Source organism: Sesamum indicum, linkage group LG7 (assembly GCF_026168435.1).
Source record: "Sesamum indicum cultivar Baizhima isolate 11 linkage group LG7, ASM2616843v1, whole genome shotgun sequence".
Classification (NCBI taxonomy): domain Eukaryota; kingdom Viridiplantae; phylum Streptophyta; class Magnoliopsida; order Lamiales; family Pedaliaceae; genus Sesamum; species Sesamum indicum.
In genome coordinates this window covers 7284388-7304749 of record NC_142663.1, presented here as the reverse complement: position 1 = coordinate 7304749, position 20362 = coordinate 7284388, and the positions used below count along the sequence as shown (strand labels likewise).

The window sequence follows — 20362 nt, the reverse complement described above, 5'->3', positions numbered from 1 at the left end:
TATTTCTATCTTTTCTTAGTTTTCAAAATATGAACATTAAAAATTAATTCCATTGATTCTCTTTATTAATTAGATGACTATTGAATTGATGATTATTTTATAGTATAGCACAAATAATGTTACAATAAAAATATGCTCAAAATGTCTATATACCATGATGTTCTGTAATTAATTTCAAAATCTTAATATATAGAATGTCTCAAAAATAAACATAGCTTCTTGAGAGTCAAAAATCCAACATCGCTAATATCGTGAAATTACATTTTTAATTTCATAGGATAGGATTTCAACCCTTTTAGTCCTCTACTTTATGGAATTTTCAGAATTAGTTTAAAAAATTAGAAAAACTCGATACATTTAGCCTCATAAATTTTATAAAATATAGGACTTTAAATGTGTCGAATTTTCTCGATTTTGGCACTATTTTGAAAATCTCGTGAAGTAGAGGACTAAATGTGCCAAAATTTTCCAATCTTGGGACCATTTTGAAAATTCATAAAGTAGAAGACTAAAAGTGTTGAGCCATCTAATCATATAGGACTAACAGTGTAATTTTACCTAATTAATAATCATAGCTCAAAGTATGCATTATGATTCTTGATAGTGGTCATAGTATAATTTTTTTAACTATGATTAATATTATGCTATCGCCTGCTCAAACGATAGTAAGTGGCTGTTGCGAAATTATAATTATTGCTATTTATTATGATTTTTCGTATTTAATTACGATAATTAACATTGACTCCAATTTCATTCAACAACAATGTTAACAAATTAATATTAATTTAGCATAAATGAAGTACAAAATAATAATTTGATGAAGTTTGGGGTAACAACGAATTAGGAGTATTTGAGACTTTCGGATTATAATAATTATATAAACGTCTGGTTTTGGATGCACGTTACACCATGCAATTTCGATGTTGAAATAATTATTAATTCATAAAAATGTTCATATATTTTTTAATAAATTACAACGGGCTCCCTTAAAAATTTTCATAATTATAAATACTCTCTCATTATTTAGAAAATTACAAATATATATCTGAAATTAATGGGCGTCTAACTGATGGAGTATTTATAATTATGACAAATCTCGAAAAAATCCTCTATGATTTATTCTGTATTTTTCAAAATTATTATTCAGCAGGAGAGCAACACTTTCATTTCAGCTATGTCAGTACCCCTCACGCTTTTAGGTGCTTCCCACTAGGAATCAATGAAGGTACTGTCCTCCTCTGCCCATCGAACGCAACTGCCTTAGCGTCTAGCTACTAGCAGCCTAACTCGAATGCTTTCCAAAAGCTTAGGAGCGTTAGCGACCTACCGATCGGTTTGGTGTTCAACCTAATTTCGATATATAAAAGGAAATATAGTTATTAACTTGTATCTATATATCATAATTAAAACAAAATTGAAGTCTACACTAGTAATAATTGCCAAATTAAATCTTTCTAATGATAATAGCATGTGGCCCCCTCAAGAGTCAAGACTGTCCTTGTCCAAGACTATTAGGTTGAATAGTTGAAGAAAATATGTGCTAAATAATTGATGTCTTAATGGTTAAGTTGAAATTTTATAAATAAATTTGAAATTGTGTGCTTGAATTTCATAAAAAATATAAGTATTTATTTTATTTTATGTGTGTAAATTAATTAGAAGTTGATTTATTGTTCAATTTATTGAAATATTAATATAATTTTAATAATGTAATTTATTTTTGTAGTAAAAAAATTATGTGCTATATTTGTATTATATATTAAGAGAGAGCACCAACTGATGTCTCCCTTATTTTCGACTTGGTGTTTTTTTTTTCTACCTTAAATATTCTCTTTCTAAATTAATTAATTTTTTTATTATAATCATTTTATATTATTCTTTTTTCTATGATTAATTTTTTTGTTAAATAATATTTAATAATTATAAATTATTTGTTAAATAATATATAATTGGATACAAATTATCTATTATTGTAGGGTTTGGGTCGTTCTATTTTCGGATATTTTTTTTCGGATTTTGAATTTGGTCAGACTTTCCCAAAATAGTATGTTGGTTAGGCATCCATCATTACCCAATCACTTTATGGTTGTCTAAACCAATCCATATAAACAGCAAAGACCCGACCCGACCGAGTCTTCTCACCCACCCAAAATCAAAATTCCTATTTAACAAGGAATTGACATTTTTCTAAATGGGTTTTTAGGTCCGAACCCAATGCACATGACCCAGATTCCATATGTGGTTTAAATGAATTAGAGTTAGATATAGACAAAGTCAAGGCCCACAGATCCTGATGATGGGTTGGATCCAATAGGTAAGTAATGGAGTTGTTTGGGCCCGGATCTGGGTATTATTTATCCATTGACAGGCCTTAAGTTTAAACTCACAAACTCTCCTACAAATATTTTTTTTTTCTTTTAAATATTTAAATGAGGACGAAAAGCTAATATTTCAACTCCCCTTCAACTCGAATCTATAACCTACTTTCCATAGAAATAAAGTGCCATTACTGTACCATCTAATCGTCCAATTTCCTACAAATAGGTTGAATTTGTACATATACTGCCAATTGTGTTATGTATGATTGTCGGACACGTGTCGCACTAGATGTCTTTCAAACAAATATTTAGTATTGTTTTTATTGCTCTTTTACTAATTTTTCACTTCTTATCTGTTATTGACTTAAACGTCAAAGTGGCAATCTCTTTTTTGAAATTCAAATCAGTAAAGCTCACAAAAATCTTAAAAATTTATATATAATCTACCGGACTCGAGCGATTTTTGCTCACATCAATAATAAAAAAAAAAACGATATTTAAAAAATATACATTTTGTCTATCAAATTAAAGTGTAGCAGAAATTTTACAAATATTATTATAAAACACTGATATATATATATATATATATGACAAAAGCACTAGTTCAAAATTACAGCAAAATAACAAGACAATTTCTAGCTTCTTAAAGGGTTTGTCTGTTGGGGGACTGCAGGTATCCCTCGTTGAGGGATGCTATTTGTATTTATAGAGAAGGAGTCCCTCTTTTCAAGAACTTTGGGGTGATCTGCATTTTCGAGAAAGATGGCCAAAATTCCAATTGAGGGAGAGTTCGTCTGCCATGATCTACCAGTCCATCGTACTCCGATAGGTTGGGCTCCTTCAGGCAGGCACTTGGGTCCTTCTTTAGGGGATTTGTAAGCTCTGTCCCGTATAGGCACCTAAACCCTCCTCTGCTGAGGCATCTAAGCCCTGCTTCCAACGTAAACCTTATTTTTCCTCCAGTGAGGTTCCTAAGTCTTGCTCCAAAAAGGGCCCCTTCTCAAATAAACCCTCCTTCGAGGAGGCACAATAACTTTGCTCCATGCAAGATCTATTCGTAATATATACATGTCTTTGTTATTTAACATTCTCCTGTAGAAAAATAAAGTCCTACATCAAAGTAGGCACAAAAGGCACTCGTTAAGCCCTCCTCCATGGAGACACCCTCCTAAAAAATCATGCTCCATACAGACACGAAGTAAGTTCTTCTTTTTCTAAGCATGCTTATGCTAATACCATATTTGCAGGAATTCGAAAAAAAAAATAAGAAAAGAAAAGTTAATTCTTCAAACCCCATCTTAGAAGATTTCCACTATAATATTCCACTTATTAGAGTAGGACCGCTATTGATGTGCATAAAAATAAATTGGTCCAAAGAGGCTCAAACTATTCAAAAAGAATAAAGAAACAAGAGGCCCCTAACATCCTAAGAGGCCTACATCATAAGGACATCCCACTAAAAAATTACTAGGTTTAGCGCAAGAGGGAAGCCTAGTACATTAGGCTCCCTCCAAGAGCGAAGCCCAGTTCGTCCCAAGAAAGAGACTTGGTACCAAACTTTGAGCATAGTCCATATCAATTGGATCCATATATTTTTTTGAACACATCAGAATCGTAGGACCAACCTATTTTTATGCACATCAACGATCAAAGAAAATATATCATTTCAAAAAATCATTACTATTATTTTTTTAAATTTTTAATGTAAAAAGTGAAATGACAAATCCATGATTCCCCTAGAAGTTTACAAACAAGCATTTTTAAAGGAGGTTCAGCTACAATTTTCATTATTTGGAGGGATAAAATGTAAGTAGACTATTTTAGAAGGGTCTAAGTGTAATAACCCAAATTAAAGAGTCCCGCTTTTTCCTGCCGATTTCACAAAACCAATATCCCCTCATTTTCCATTTTCACCCCAAGAGTTCCATCATTTACGAGCCTATACCCTCCCTGATCTTTGTTCATCGCGCAGCCGCTGCATTGCAGAACCCCCGTCGCAGCCTCCGGCGGCCGTAAATCCTCCGAATCCGGTACCGATTCTTGCTTTCGTCTAGGACTACCATCTCTCTCCTCAACTTGGACCTTGCTCTCCGCAAAACTTAAAAAGTTGCTGGTGTCTTCTGGAGAACTTTTGGATAATCGCTGGTTAGCCCCTTTAATCTCAGCTGATGAAATTAGAGATGAAATTCTGGTAATAGGGTATAAATTTTAAGTTTTTAGTTCGCTTAGTGCTACTGAAGGTACTACATGCGAATCTGATGTTGAATTCAAGATTTAGGGTGCGTCGCATTAGTCTTATTCGATGTTTTTGCCGCATAAATTTCGTTAATGGTAGATTGCAAGAATTTTCCGTGTTGCTGCATTGTGGAGGCATTTTTCTGCTGACTGAGTTTTTGCAAGAAATTTTCGTTTCTTATGTTTTTGTGTGCGCTCCAAAGAGTAATATTTTGATGATTGTGATGTTTTATTCAGCCATGGAAGGAATTCTGGCTGCTTCAGACCAAACTTTAATATTCAGTATCATTTGAAAGCTGTAGATCAGTATACAATGCACAAAAACTTGTGGAAGCTGCTCATATTAGTATTCCAATATTGTAATGGACTTCTCATCCTATAACTTCAGAAAATTGATGAATATTTGCAGGTTGTTGTAGAGGACAGGTTCTGGTGTTATATTGCTTTTTTGTATGTGAATGAGGTAGTCTAATTATAATTCAAGCAAGAAAGCAACAGAGCATATATACAATCAAGTTTTTTAGAATAAGGTTTTACGTATATCTGAATTACACATGAAACTAAATATTTCCGCTATTTCCTTCTTGATATGCTTTATACCATGCTTTGAAGCGTACAATGAAGTTCTTCGTAAATTTATGTATGCTCATTTATACGTTTAATTGATTTTACTATACTGGCGCTCATTTGTGGAAATTCTTCAGAATTTATCGTGATGCTTGTGTTGCTTTTGGATACAACCACTGACAGGTCATGATACTGAGCAACAACTTAAGCTGCAAAACCCATTATGAGATAATTGGTGCGAAGGAAGATGCTAGCCTAGAAGAAATCCGTAAAAGTTACCGGTCTGCCATTCTCAATTTCCATCCAGATAAACTGCAGAAACCATCTGAAACGTCCAATCCTGAAAGCGTGATGGGGAATCAATTTTTAGAGGTGCAAAAGGCCTGGGAAGTCCTTGGTGATCCAAGATCTCGGGCGCTTTATGACAATGAACTGAGAACATTGAGACAGGATGTTATAACTGCAGAAGACATAAGCTTAGAGGATATGGCTATTGAAGATGTTGGTGGTTGTTTGGAACTATCCTACCGTTGCAGGTGTGGTGATTTCTTCTCAATTGATTCTTCTGAGTTGGCAGAAATGGGCCATCCATTTTCCAGGGATGGGAATGGAATTTCTTTACAGGCACCCTCGTCTTTACCTGCATCCATCATTCTTCCATGTGGGTCTTGCTCTCTCAAAATCCGACTTGTCATTGATGCCGATTTTAAACTCCCGTCTGAACCGAATAGTTGATTATCCCCTTTTCTCTGTTGCCCTTTTTGATGCATCAGTAATTTTGACAGGTAATCTGATGCTTAATTTACACTATAATCTCCTGATATCCATGACAAGAATTTGGTTTTGTTGTTATTTGCTGGCTACTTTGCCATGTGCATGCCATCAGTTTTGCATTCTTTCCTGTCATAATTATGAGTATGCCACAAAACTTCAGTTCTGTAGTTAGTCCTGGAGCTATTTGTAATTTTGTGGGCATATGCCGCATATCAGTATGAACAAACTTGAATATTAAGGTTGTAGTAGTGTTTGGCTATAGCCGCAAAATTGCATTTTTGATCCATAGAATAGGAAATTTGCACTTTTTATCCCATACTTCACAAGGTTAACATGGTCCCTTAGAATTAAAAAATGTTGCAGATCACATCTGCAATATGTTTTAATCCTATAGGACCAAGCTGTTAATTTTGTAACATGTGGGATCAAAAGTGCAACATCCCTATTCTACGAGACCAAAAGTGCAATTTGCGGCTTCTTATAAAACAAGAGTTTGGTAATCCAATATTTTCTTACGGACTGTATCACTCGTCAGGAAAGTTTCAAAGGCAGTATCTTTAAGAAAAAGAATGTGATGAATCAAGTATTGTCAGAAAAATAACTATTAAAATAAACAATATTCAGTCATAAGTGAGATTCTATTTTGAAACTTCAATTAAAATATCGAGATCTCAATATTGCCATTGAAGCGAGCTATTATTTGACAGATTGCGACAACCAATAAAATAAGACTTTTATACGACCTGTGGTGAGCAAATTGAATTTTATGCTTCAAATTTTATTTAAATTTTCTATTCATTTAATATATATATATATACTAGATACGATGGCATGCAATATTTGCACGTATAAATTCAGTATTACTTTTGTTTTATTGAACCCATAATTTGTTTCTTTATATTAAAATTTGTCATTGTACTATGACATCACATATAAAAATGTCTGGTAATTTCTTTTAATACATTAATTATCAATACATATTTTACCCACATTAACTTAAAAGTTGACATTTTTTAGAATATATATTATATAGATAGCGATGATTATGTATACATGCAAAACACAATATTAATATGCCTTTTAAATTTCTATTAATAATAAACTTAACCAAAATGAGAGTAAATTTAATTTTTGAGTACCTATAATTGCATGGAATTAATTTTCTAAAGAAACTTGATTAAATTAATTTAACATGAATTGAGAAGTTGAAAGAAATTTTTGAAACTATAATAATTTGGTGTAGTGGCATTAAAATTATTACTTTGAGTATATAAACCCTTTTCCCTTTATAATAGTATGGATTGTGTTTATAATTTTTTTAAATAAAAAAATAACGTTATTTTTGTATACCTGTTGTACATATATCTAAGGTAAATTCTAACCTAAACGGGTTTGACTAAACCCGAATAAAGTATATGAAAAATGTAGTACGTTCGTTGATTAATCACATGATAAGTGTGATTGTATATACATATGGCATATGATTTGTTTGATTTGGCTAAAAGTGATTTGTGTTAGAATTTATTATAAACTTAAGGGATAATTACACTCCCCTTGAATGAGGTTTGGTATAATTACACATAAACCCTTTCTGATTTGAAAAATTATATCTAATATCCATGAGGTTTGTTTCCGTCTAACAATAAGTCCCTCAATTAATCAAAATTCACCGAATTTTGATATTAACAAAAAAAAAAAAGAAAAAATCTACACTTACCATCGATTGACTTATTATTAATTTATTGTGGGTAAGATAAATCTTCTTATGATCAAATTACCCCATACTTTTTCGTACGTTAATACATATGAGGAGGTATATCTTCATTGTTATGAGGGTAATTTAGTTGAAAAATTGTTTAACCTGCAATAAGTTAATAGTAAATCAATCGAGAGTAAATATCAATTTTTGTTCAGTTTTTTGTTAATATCAGCAAATTGAGTGAATTTTAACTAAAAAGGATACTTATTATTTAGATGGAAGCAAAACTCAAAGGTGTTAATTTATCAAACCACAGGAGATCTACGTATATTACACCAAATTTCAGGAAAGGGGAGCATAATTATCTTTAAATTTAAAAGATTGAGTATTTATGATTAAAAAAAAATCCATTTAATACTTAATGAATGCATTAAGAAAATTCTAATCTAAATTAAATTTGATTAAATTTAAAATCAATTATATGATAAATATAATATACTTATCGTGTAATTGACATACAATCAAAAATAACGACAAATTATATGATACATATAATTGTATACCATATTTATATGTGATTGATTTAGTTTAAACAGACCAGTAAGAATTTTTTATAAGTCTGTCCGATTAAGTATTTTATGCTTAAAAAAATCAATTCAATACTTAATGAATGCGTTAAGGGCTGGTGAACTAATGAGAAAAAAGTACTAACACTATATATCATTAACGCACAGAGAGAAAACAAAGAAGAAAAGAGAGAAACTCAAAGCTTATTTTCTTGACGGCAGGACCTTCTCAATCTTGAAGCCTTTAAAGCCCATCAAAATCGAAAAAGAAATAAACCGAATTCTAGATGGCAAGAGAATATAGATTACAACCCAAATAAGAGTTCCTTTTTGTGGTGAAATTTTCTTAAAGGTTCATCTCTCTTCACCTTCTACTGTTTCTAGCATTTTTGTAGCGGCTATCGTACGGTCTTATGTAATGGGTTTAGTTCATTTTTTCAGTTTGTTATGATGTTGATTCTTTTTCATCTTTCTGTAGTTTCTTATGAACTTTTACTGTGTGATTTCACCTCCGTGTTTTCCATTTGAATTTTCCTGGGGTTATTGTGGACGACATGGATAAGATGCTTGATGGTGGGCTGCAGTAAACTGCTGGGATTTTTAAGAATTTTGTGGTTGAACGCAATTAGGAATGCCTAACCTTTTTTTTTTTATTGAGAAAGAGAATCCATGTTCCTGCCTAATTTGTAGCAAATTCTGAGTTGATAAGATGGGTGGTGATATTAGGCATGTTTATCTTCAACTTCTAAGGTTGAAGATATGTGGTTGAGTTGTTTCTGATTATTGGATTGCTTTTTCTTGCCCTTACCTTGTAGTATTTCGTTGTAGTTAACATCTCTTAGTGTGCAGTAGCCGAGCTGCAAATACAGTATGCATTTCTTTGATGAGAAAGGAATTTTTGATTTTGTTGGTTACTGAAGTAGAACCGTTTTGTTGAATTTTTGAGACTGCATGTGTTTTTCCTCCAAATGTGGTGTTATTATTTTCTTTTCTGAAGCTTCAGAGGGAGTTTTATTCATCGTTGGTTTCTGTGGTTGGAGGGTGGTGTCCGTTGTTCTTCCTCACATACAGTTAATTCATAATAAGCTCACTACTTAGATAGGTGTGGTAGAGATTGCTTTCAGGTGCATATATTTGGTTGCTCTTATTCGTAAGACTTTTACAGTTTGAATTTATCAATAGTTGCATCTTGACTTAAGATAGAGAACTATGAAGGTGTTTGATAAACCAATTCCATAGAGTGTTAGGGGTTTGGTGGTTAACTTTAAATGGACTTTTGGATTAAGTTGCGTTCTTTTTGGATGTGTGTTCATTGTGATTTTTGAGTTATTTTTCTTACGCTTCTTTTAGATGTTCGTTTAAGTGCATTATTATAAAAAATTTGGCAATACCTAACTTCTTGAAAAGCCCATGTAAAAAGCATATGCTATAAACCGACTGTGGCCCCAGAGGTGGAACAAAACAAGCTTTTAGATTTATTGTAATCTTATTGAATAGGTGCTTTATTGTTTGAATATCTGCATTTTGGTCTTGGGAGTTCGGGCAGAACATCACTTTTGGTGCATTTTGTATTAATTTTATTTATGTTTTAAGGTATTATGATGATATTTAGCTCCAAAACAACTCTGTGTATATGGACATTTGCAGGATCCACAGGACAAATTTTTTGCCAAGAAGATTTTTTGATTAGGTCCTATCATATCCTTCATGGTTTATTTGGATATTGGAGCTAGACGACCCTTGCTGGCCTTTAACACAGCAATGTCTTGGTTTCTTCACAATTAAGGTCATCAGTTTGTTGTCTAAAGATGAGTTCTGGAGCAGAGAACCCTCCCTGGAATGTTTTTGAAGGTGTGAAGAGGATCCCTGTTTCTCCTGAGGCACTTATGGCTGAGATTAATTCTGCCATTACTGCTCTCGAGTATGCCCATGCTTCTGTTTTCTTGCAATCTCGACCTCCTATTTCAAAGACCAGAAACATTAGTCAAAATTTGACTTCTGAATATGATGCTGGAATGGCTGATGAAGCTTACAAGGCTGGGTTGGCATCTATGGCTGCTGGGAAGCTCGATGAAGCTGTCCTCTCATTGAACATTGCCCTCTCCAAGTGCCCGCCTGACAAGACTTCTGCTATTGCTAAGCTTGAATCTCTTATTTCTCTTACATCTCAACATCTCGAGATGTTTTCTAATTGATTCAACTGTACAAATAAATTCCTTGATCTGGCATGTCCCTAATGGTTTGATGACATACTTCCACTTGTACTGTAATTTCGCATTCTGCCTCCTTTAGATTATTTGTTGTAGTATGAATTTTGCGGAATTTTGACTAATCTACTTCATCTCAAGGAGGAAATTTAATGGTCATTGAGATTACCTGTTGGTTTGCTATTTGATGTTGCTCCTACTCCCTTTTGGAGTAATATACTAACCACGAGGGGCCTTCACGGGGATTTATATTTCAAGTTGTATTTCCCGTTTCTCTGCCCTTGTTGGAAAATGATTGTTTTGCTCCATGTGCTTGTAAATCATTCAATGACATTCTGATGTTTCTGAAAGAAGGTTTAGCTCTGGAAAAGCTGGTTGTGTTGCTGAAGTCTATTCAAGTCAGTAATCTAGGTAAAGCTCGGGTAAGCTTGTTTGTTGTACATTTAAATACTTTCTTTGGCTCTTGATCATAACAGTTACTTTATATAGCACACATATATTTCACAACATGCTACATACATGCATATATGTTCCTTGGACGGATGAAAATAGTGAAGTTTATGTCAAAAAGATGCCGAGTACAAAGGTACAGGAGACATGGAATGGAAAGAAACATCAACTCCTACAGTAAGCCTTACTCATAGCTATCTTTACTTGAAATTCTGATGCACTATACTTCGGTTTCGAACCAGATTCTGATTATTGTGAGATTAACATTTTGCAATTACGAAAACTTTTTAGAGTTTATACGACAATTAGCTAAAAAACTATACTCTTGGAGCTAATTAGTATTTAAGTGGGCAGTGTGAGAGTGTCACAAGGAAAGCTTGGAAACTGGTTTTTGCATCTGATGCCTATAAGCAATATATCAAATGTGGTAAAACTTTGGTATCTGCTTTTAACTTTTGCTTCACCCTAAAGATAGGAGTGTAGAAAATATGGGGTAGGGTGAGAGGTCACTATCACAAAAAGAACTCAGAATCAGACATGAAATCAATCACATATAGTTCTCTAACATATAAATCTCTTCACAACACACAATCACAACTCCTACACAAGTTATCCCCAGTTTTTCCCCATCATGACTGTTTTTTACCAAGAACAGCCACCAAACACCTCCAAGAAATGCAAATTTCTTGCCTCTGTCCTCAAGGATGCATTTGCCAAATGCCATTCTTATGGGGGGAACATCTCTGTTTCAAGCCCGGAAGCAGAAGAACCAGCCAGTTTTTTCGATGAAGAAGAGGAAGTAACTAATTTAATCTCTGTATTTCTCTTTGAATTCCAATGTATTTTTCTGGTAGTTCACTGGAAATTGTTTTGATACAGGTATTTGTTTCAGAAATCATAAGTAAATACGTGGAGTCAAAACTCAAGCGCAAGTCTACCGTTAGATGGGGTCTATCTCCAGAAGCAGAGGAGTTGATGGTCACACCAAAAGCAGTGCAAAGACATGGCTGCTGTGGAGACGAACGAGAGGAGCTTTTCTCTGCTGCTAGCCGGCTGTCTAGATGCTCAAGTGCCACAAGCTTTGATGAGTTCGTATCTGTGAAGACACGTTTTTCTCGTTCCTCAAGCTTGAACAAGATTGACTTTCAAGATTTCAGCAGACGGTCCGTTATTCTGGACCTTCTTCACTGTGAAGGGTGGCCGTTTGGTCTTTGCCGGAAGGCTTTGCTGCTGCCACCTCCGCTGAAATCACCGGCTGATTCTTGGTCATGGAAGAAGTCTGGTAGAATAGTAAAGATAGATGGATGACTTGATGACACCTCTGACAATGTTGCGAGTCTCGTTTATTATAGCATGACATATCTGTCGAATACTTTGGGACAGTATTGGTCCTAAACAGACACATGTAAAATTCAGTAATTATAAAGCCTTGAACACAAACTGTTTGGTAAACTGCGTGGATTTTGAGATGTTTTAACAATCTCTTTGAACTTTTATTCTGAACAAAACAATTGTTATACTATTCATAAGAATGGAATGGTCAATCTTTTCTATTAAACTCTGCTACATGAATGCACATTAAGGACCCTATAGTTGATAATATTTTTCATTACCCTGGTTCAAGGTGTATATTGGGCTTGGTTCAGGATCGGCTCGGACCAGCCTGCAAAAACTCGGTCCATGACAGCCTATTGTTGTCTAGTCCTAGGGTGGTTTTGGGCCTTTAAATGGACTTAATTTAGGTGCATTTTTAAACTCAAGCTCAGTCTATGAATGAGCGCGGTTGAGGCTCGGACAAGATTGGATTACGCTCTAATATGCCTATTTTATTTATTTATTTATTTTTAATACTATAGAGGTTCTCTATTGAATAATTACTTAAATCTATGGTTGTATTTTAAAACAAAATAAATAATAAATTAAATCACATAAAAATCACAAACAGAAAAAATAATAGTTAAGATTATGTGAATGAACTTAAATAATAATTCATTAATTTGACGAACAAGCTTACAATAATAAATTCAGATGATAATAAGTTTAAAAAGAATTAAAATAAACTTTAAAAAAACTAAACAAAGAGTATTAATTAATTGAAGTATTGAAAATGTACAAGTAGAACAATAAAGATAATATTTTCAGAGTTTTAAGAGTATAAAAAACCTACAAGAGTAGTTCGTTTTTAGGAGAATAAAATGAAATTTATACGTCATGTATTTTTTTATAAAAGAAAAATGGCCCAACAGGCCTGCTCCAGATCCGACTCAAAATCAAGTGGTCTTCGGCCATGTGACTGGGTTGGTCCCAGGTTTCAATACCTAGGATCAGACGATCAGTTCGACCCCAAACGGGTCTGAGCCAATCCAACCTATTTTTTTATTGGTTCAATTCAGCCTTGAACGGGGCTAGCCCAACTTGGCCCATTGTGCATATTGAGCCTTGATCATTTGAATTGTCCTATTTTGAGCCTGAATGATCATAAGAGTGTCGTGCACTTGACGTTGTTCCCCCATTTGAGTCTCCTAAAATTAATGATCCATTAGCTTTAGAATCAGAATCAGAATCAGTCCCTAAAGCAATTGTTCCCAATTTAAATCTTTAACTATTATTGTAAAACCTCTATAAATTAATAATGTTGGAACCCTATAATTTTATTAATTTAAAGAGGTATCAATTATTGATAAATTAATAAGTTACTAATTTAAAGAGTTTTTTTTTTTCAATTCAACGAGCCTAATTTATTTTTGACCCCATGTCCTATCAAAATTTGCATTGTTAGTCTAAAATGGATAGTAATTTTAGTCCCCCCCCTTTTTTTTTTGTAACTGAATTATTCAAAACTAGCGCTATAAGCATGTGATCTTCACATAGCTGTTAGCTGGTGATTATTTTTGTAAAAGAAATTATTATATGATCCTCATATGCATACAATAGAAAGCCAAATCAATGACCACGATTGTAAACAAAAAATCATCCACTAGATCATCTACTAATCCTTTAAAAAATGTCTCTAAAATCATCCAATTCTTTTTACATAAAACACTTGATGAAAGCAAAGATTTGGAAAGAATTTGTAGGGGATAAGCAGATGATTAAGGGTTAATTAAGAATTCTTTTTAGAGTTGGTTTGGATTTTATGCACCTGAATGGAATGTAGTGTCCCACTCAAAAGTCTCTAGCTAAGGGCCACATGAACTTACCATATTTTGGGACTATCAATACGAATTTTAATGGAATTTGGGGCCACATCAACCTAGGTGTGGTAGGCAAAGCAACAAGTCGTTTCAGTCTTCATCATCTCCACTACCCATAGCCTGTCCTCTGAACTGCTTTCTTCCTCTCAAAATGGCTGCAACGGATAACGAGCTCGACTTCGAGGTTCCCACATACTTCAGGGTCTACAGAAACGGCCGTGTCGAACGACTGGCAGGGAATGAGTCCCTTCCCGCCGGCGTTGATCCTCAAACCGGCGTCGCGTCGAAGGATGTAACAGATATAGTCCCTGGAACAGAAGTCTATGTCAGAATCTATCTCCCTAAGCTTAGAACAGCAGCAACACTCAAAAAGTTACCTCTCCTCGTTTACACCCATGGAGGAGCATTCTGTCTTTTCTCACCCTCTTCTGTGTTCTACCACAATTATCTGAATGCCCTTGTATCAGAATCCCAGATTGTAGCAGTTTCTGTGCACTACAGAAGGGCTCCTGAGCACCCTCTTCCTGTTCCGTACGAGGATTCGTGGGCAGCGCTCCAGTGGGTGGCTTCCCATCGTAGTGGAGATGGACCTGAGGCTGTACTCAACCAGCACGCGGATTTCAGACGTGTGTTTCTCGCCGGTGATAGCGCCGGCGGGAACATAGCCCATAACTTGGCTATGCGGGCAGGGAGTGCTGATGCGGGGTTAAACCTCGAAATTCTTGGAATTGCACTGGTGGATCCATATTTCTGGGGGTCGAAGCCTGTCAGGTCGGAGTTACTGGACCCGGATGGGAGGGCTTTTGGTGATCAGTTATGGCGGCTGCTGAGCCAGTCGTCGGGCCTGGATCATGATGACCCAAAAATAAACCCGGTGGCGGAGGGTGGGCCGAGCTTACCGGGGCTGGGGTGCAGGAGAGTGCTGGTGAGTGTGGCAGAGAAGGATATATTGAGGGACAGAGGGAGACTATACTTTGAGGTATTGGGTGGGTGCGGGTGGATGGGTATGGTTGAGATCCATGAAGTGGAAGGGGAGGGTCATTGCTTCCATTTGTTTGACTTGAATCATGAGAAGGCTAAGGAAAGGATGAGAAGAATGTCTGATTTCTTCAACAGACATTAGACCATATATACTAATCATCGGTCTTTCTCTATTCTTGAACAACATACTTACATATGATATCATGATGCTTAATTAGTTCTGTTCAATTACATTTGTTTGTCAATTTGAATGGAGGAGCAGTGTGTGTCTTAAGAGGGCTAGCTGAGTTCTAAGGTGGACGCAGAACTGTGGATGGGTCTCCTTTCTTGAATCAGCCGATGATAGTTATTTTTGGACACTTATCCCTTCAATTTCCAAATTTTAAATCGTAACAAGTGATTAGTTATAATGCACGATACACAATAAGTTTGTAACATATGGACGTGATTGATGCATGCCATCGTCTCTAATCAACCGAATAGATTTCAATCACGGAAGTGGTGTCATTTGGTTGAATTAGTGTGTCTATTCTGATGAAATAATCTATTCTTTGGGTGAAATGATGCATCCTTTCGGATGAAAAGTCATGATCATTTGCAAGTATTTTTTTTAATTGGACATGTTTATTCAATAATACCTTTCCAACTTTTATAAATAACTCGCTCCCATTTCACTTCATTCTATTAACTTGGAAAGCATTTTAAAACATTTCAAAATGTCTTGCCAAATCAACATTTTGTCTTGGGATAAGAGTGTTTCAAAATATCTTTTGATGAAATTATGTAATACTTGAATGGAGATATGAAATTATCAATTTTATCCTTACTATAATTTTTTATTTTTTCTAAAAAAATTAAGAATATAAAAAAAAACGAACAGGGTAGATGGAAAAAGTTTAAAAATTATAAAAAAACAATATACTTAATTCATAAAAAAATCAAAAAAATTTAAAAAATAAATATAATTATAATTTTTAATCCACAAGAGCATTTTGGTCTGTTCACCGCAAAAGATGGATGAAAACTAACAAATTGGACTAATTGTTAGACGATCAAGGGGTATTTATAATTTTTCAAACAACGATAAAGTATTCGTAATTATACGAAATCTTAGAAAATATTGTTGTAATTTATCCTATTAATTATAATATTATCATTTCTAATATTTTATAAACTCAATAACCTTATTTGAAGAATATTTTTCTAGTCCCACGCAATAAGGGCAGTGGCGGTATTGGTCTCAAACTTAAAAATATCCAAGTTTAGTCTCATATATTAACTTTTTTAGTTGCAAAAACAGTCCCCCTATTAAAAAACTGACGACAGAAGTTCGTGCTCGATATTCTGCATAAAATAATACTTATACTTTTCATCATAATGGTCAATCTTTTTAAATAGAGTGTAAAATTTAATTTAAATTATTTATAATAAATAATATAACTTAAAAAATTAGATGCAAATTTTTATGTATGTTGATGTTTAATTAATATATTCTATAAATAAATAATAATTGAATTAATTAATGATATTTTTTTGTATAAACATTTAACTTTAAAAAGTGAATTTTAGTACATTAATTTTTCTATTGTGATTTTTAAATTTGGAATCTGAAATTTTATTGTATATAATTTTTAGATATTTTAATACTTAATTAATATATTCAACAAATAAATATAATTTTGATGTGTACGGCTCAAAGAGACTTGACCCAAAAAGAGGTTATAAAGTCCAAGCTAAGTCATCAATCCAATAAAAAGGTAGCCCATCAGAAGGACCATAGATTCGGCCCAAGAATGAGGCATGGTAAAACGCTTTTCAAACCATAGACCTACATTCAAGGCCAACTAGGTAAACCCGGGAGAAGCGAGGTGCCCCCAAGATTGAGGGCTCCTAAACATAGATAAACTCCCCGTAGAATAAGAGTCCCCGCATGCATGGAGTCCTACCCCAAGCAAAGACGTGTTGCTGCAGGATGGTTAGTTGGAGATAAGATCAAATCATGCCTTATCCACACATATCTCGCCACATTTTTCGAGAATAAAGGTAGTGTGCAGAGTTCTAACAGTGGAAACACCCCCTCTATATATAGAAGTGTAGTCCCCCAACGGGGATATCTTACACATACACCTTACCAGACTACATAATTTTTATACCACTATAAGTACCAAAAATATTATTTTTTAACATCATCTACTATTCATTGATTGTGACCACACCTACCAAAAAACCCCCTTAAAAATCGTATTTTCACCTGGTGAGCTATTGTGTCGTGAGTAAAAGTTCTCATTTCATCATTTCGTTAAAATCTCAACCACGTCATCATTATTATTAGGGTAAATCACATTTTTGGTTCCATAAGTGGACCTATTTCTAATTTTGGTCCCACACTCAGGTCAATTCGCACATTGAGTGCCATGTGTTTTTTTTTTTCAATTTGAGAACCATCGAGGGATTTTCGTCCAATTAATAATGGCAGATGCTCTCTTCATTAGTCAATACAATCAAAATAAGGGTACATTTCATTTTAGTCCCATAAGTGGAGTTGTTTCCAATTTTAGTCCCACACTCAAGCCAATTCACACATTTACGTGTGAGACCAAAATTAGAATCAATTCTACTTATGTGAGTAAAAATATAATTTACCCTTGCCATTACTATAACACAATGACAGTTTAATACAATAGCTAAGTAGTTGATGTAAATATAAGACTAAAGCATTCATTACATTGTTAATTCGCATACCAATCACAACCTAATCTATCCAAACCCAATCATCTCCAAAAAAGTAAAGGGGCCTAAATCATCTTCTAAAATCCTTTTGATGGTTGGAGAACTTCTACTGTTGCGACGGTGGATTTGGCTTTTATATACGTGAGCGTTACATGGAGTTTTTTTAAGTGCAAATGGCCACATGAAAATTGCTATTAGTATCTAATGGCGGGAGTGAGGAAGGGATTAAACTTACCATATATGGGACTATAAATACTAATTTTGATTAAATATATATGTGACCAAGTATAAAATTTCATAAATCATAGGACAAAAGTAGGGGACCAGTATTTGAGTTTTTTGGTCCATGTCTAGCAAAGGTGTGGTAGGCAAAACAAGAAGACGTTTCAGTCTTCATCATCTCCACTACCCATACCCTTTTCAAAATAATTCATCTCCACTACCCATACGCTATCCTCTGAAATTCTTTCTTCCTCTCAAAATGGCTGCAAAGGATGACGAGCTAGACTTTGAGTATCCCACATACTTCAGAGTCTACAAAAACGGCCGTGTCGAACGACTGGAGGGGAATGAGTCCCTTCCCGTCGGCGTTGATCCTCAAACAGGCGTCACGTCCAAGGATGTAACAGATATAGTCCCTGGAACAGAGGTCTATGTCAGAATCTATCTCCCTAAGCTTAGCAACAGCAGCAACACTCAAAAGTTACCTCTCCTCGTTTACACCCATGGAGGGGGGTTCTGTCATTTCTCACCCTCTTCTGCCCTCTACCACAATTACCTGAATGCCCTTGTAGCAGAATCCCAGGTTGTAGCAGTTTCTGTGCACTACAGAAGGGCTCCTGAGCACCCTCTTCCTGTTCCGTACGAGGATTCTTGGGCTGCGCTCCAGTGGGTGGCTTCCCATCGTAGTGGAGATGGGCCTGAGGCTGTACTCAACCAGCACGCGGATTTCAGACGCGTGTTTCTCGCCGGTGATAGCGCCGGCGGGAACATAGCCCATAACTTGGCTATGAGGGCAGGGAGTGCCGATGCGGGGTTAAACCTGGAAATTCTTGGAATTGCACTGGTGGATCCGTATTTCTGGGGGTCGAAGCCTGTCAGGTCGGAGTTACTGGACCCGGATGGGAAGGCTTTTGGTGATCAGTTATGGCGGCTGCTGAGCCAGTCGTCGGGCCTGGATCATGATGACCCAAAAATAAACCCGGTGGCGGAGGGTGGGCCGAGCTTATCGGGGCTGGGGTGCAGGAGAGTGCTGGTGAGTGTGGCAGAGAAGGATATATTGAGGGATAGAGGTAGACTATACTTTGAGGTATTGGGTGGGTGCGGGTGGATGGGTATGGTTGAGATCCATGAAGTGGAAGGGGAGGGTCATTGCTTCCATTTGTTTGACTTGAATCATGAGAAGGCTAAGGAAAGGATGAGAAGAATGTCTGATTTCTTCAACAGACATTAGACTATACATCGGTCTTTCTCTATTCTTGAACTGAATGCTTACAAATGTGTCGTTTGTTGGACCATCGGTGATATGTATTCTAAATAAATTGGAAATATTATGGTTGTGGTTTTATGTTTGAACCGAATAATGGATTGTATGCTTTGGGCATAAAAACTGGTGGAAACTTGGACGCACTAAACGTACACATTATGTGTTGTTTATTTTATTGTTTATATCACAGATGCAATGCGATATTTTTGGTGACTAATCCATTTTATTTCGAGAATTCAAATAAATGGGGAGCAAAGCATAGAGTCTATCCAAGAATTGCAAATTAATATATAGGTTAAGTATGCCTAATTTTAATTTTAGTCTGATAACTGTGTCCATTTTTGTTTAGATTCAGTAACTTACAAAATTGCTTACTTTTAGTCCTTTGACAGATTTTCAGATAATTTTACCTCTATGCAACTTTTAAAAGACAGTTTTAGTCCATATGCACTCACAAAGATAAAATTGTCGAATTTTTTAGAAGGCGAATTTAGTGAGTGAATTTTCGGTCGTTGAGATTATAAAATGATAGTGCGAGAGACTAATTTAGTTATGGATGGTTCCAAATTTGATCTTCTTTATTCTCTCTGTGTTTCATCTCTAAAGCCGACAATTTATTATTTTTAATTTAGCGACATAAAATTTCATCTTTGAAGTTGGAAATTTGTGGTTTTTAATTTGGAGACAGAAACTCCCGTCTTTAAAGTTTACAAATTCTAGAAAAATTAAGAAAATAGAGAGAAAATAAAAAAAATAGAACAAGATAGTAAGATTAAATGAAAATAAAGGAACACATGTATATAAAAAAATTTGAAACGCGTACTGGAACACATATTTAGCAATTAAAAAAATAGCCGTTAATTTAGATTTTGCAACTGTCACTAGGAAGACTTTAGGAACAACTTTTTTTGACTGTTAAATTATAGTCGTTCTACTTTATTTGGAACAGTCTCAGTAATATAAATTAATAATACAAAAAAAATTGCTACAAATTATAGCGAATTTTGGAACGGTATTTGAAAGGCATTACGTCTTAAGTAAAACTCATAATTATGAATGATTTTTCGCATAATTAATTATGTGTGTACTCAAACCATTCTAAATTGTACCTCATTTTGGCATTATCTAACTGTTATATTTTGGACATCCATTGTC

General features: G+C 34.8%; 4 protein-coding genes and 1 pseudogene across 10 annotated transcripts; all 5 read left to right on the top strand.

Annotated features, from left to right (window-relative positions):
- The first annotated feature begins 4210 nt into the window (after positions 1–4210).
- Positions 4211–5972, top strand: LOC105166238 (DNAJ heat shock N-terminal domain-containing protein). Its single transcript, XM_011085526.3, has 2 exons — positions 4211–4463; positions 5304–5972. Exon 2 carries the CDS (start codon positions 5307–5309, stop codon positions 5853–5855), a length of 549 nt encoding a protein of 182 aa, XP_011083828.1. The 5' UTR covers positions 4211–4463; positions 5304–5306; the 3' UTR covers positions 5856–5972.
- Positions 5973–8316: 2344 nt separating this feature from the next.
- Positions 8317–10534, top strand: LOC105166239 (uncharacterized). 5 transcript variants are annotated; one of them, XM_011085528.3, is made up of 2 exons: positions 8317–8511; positions 9807–10534. In XM_011085528.3, the coding sequence occupies exon 2, from the start codon at positions 9968–9970 to the stop codon at positions 10352–10354; it is 387 nt and encodes a 128-aa protein (XP_011083830.2). In that variant the 5' UTR covers positions 8317–8511; positions 9807–9967; the 3' UTR covers positions 10355–10534. The 5 variants fall into 5 exon arrangements, with proteins under 5 accessions (XP_011083830.2, XP_011083831.2, XP_088738798.1 ...); XM_011085529.3 differs by having other exon boundaries at positions 8317–8574; XM_088882672.1 differs by lacking the exon at positions 8317–8511 and adding an exon at positions 8581–8909.
- Positions 10535–10664: 130 nt separating this feature from the next.
- On the top strand, positions 10665–12268 carry LOC148787514 (uncharacterized). Of its 3 annotated transcripts, none has more exons than XM_088882669.1 (2): positions 10665–10788; positions 11696–12268. In XM_088882669.1, the coding sequence occupies exons 1-2, from the start codon at positions 10705–10707 to the stop codon at positions 12122–12124; spliced, it is 513 nt and encodes a 170-aa protein (XP_088738795.1). In that variant the 5' UTR covers positions 10665–10704; the 3' UTR covers positions 12125–12268. The 3 variants fall into 3 exon arrangements, with proteins under 3 accessions (XP_088738795.1, XP_011083832.1, XP_011083829.1); XM_011085530.3 differs by having other exon boundaries at positions 10682–10993; XM_011085527.3 differs by having other exon boundaries at positions 10682–11615.
- Positions 12269–14058: 1790 nt separating this feature from the next.
- On the top strand, positions 14059–15147 carry LOC105166237 (putative carboxylesterase 7 pseudogene; annotated as a pseudogene).
- Positions 15148–18051: 2904 nt separating this feature from the next.
- On the top strand, positions 18052–19296 carry LOC105166236 (putative carboxylesterase 7). The gene has a single exon (XM_011085524.3). The coding sequence runs from the start codon at positions 18068–18070 to the stop codon at positions 19172–19174; it is 1107 nt and encodes a 368-aa protein (XP_011083826.1). The 5' UTR covers positions 18052–18067; the 3' UTR covers positions 19175–19296.
- Positions 19297–20362: the final 1066 nt, after the last annotated feature.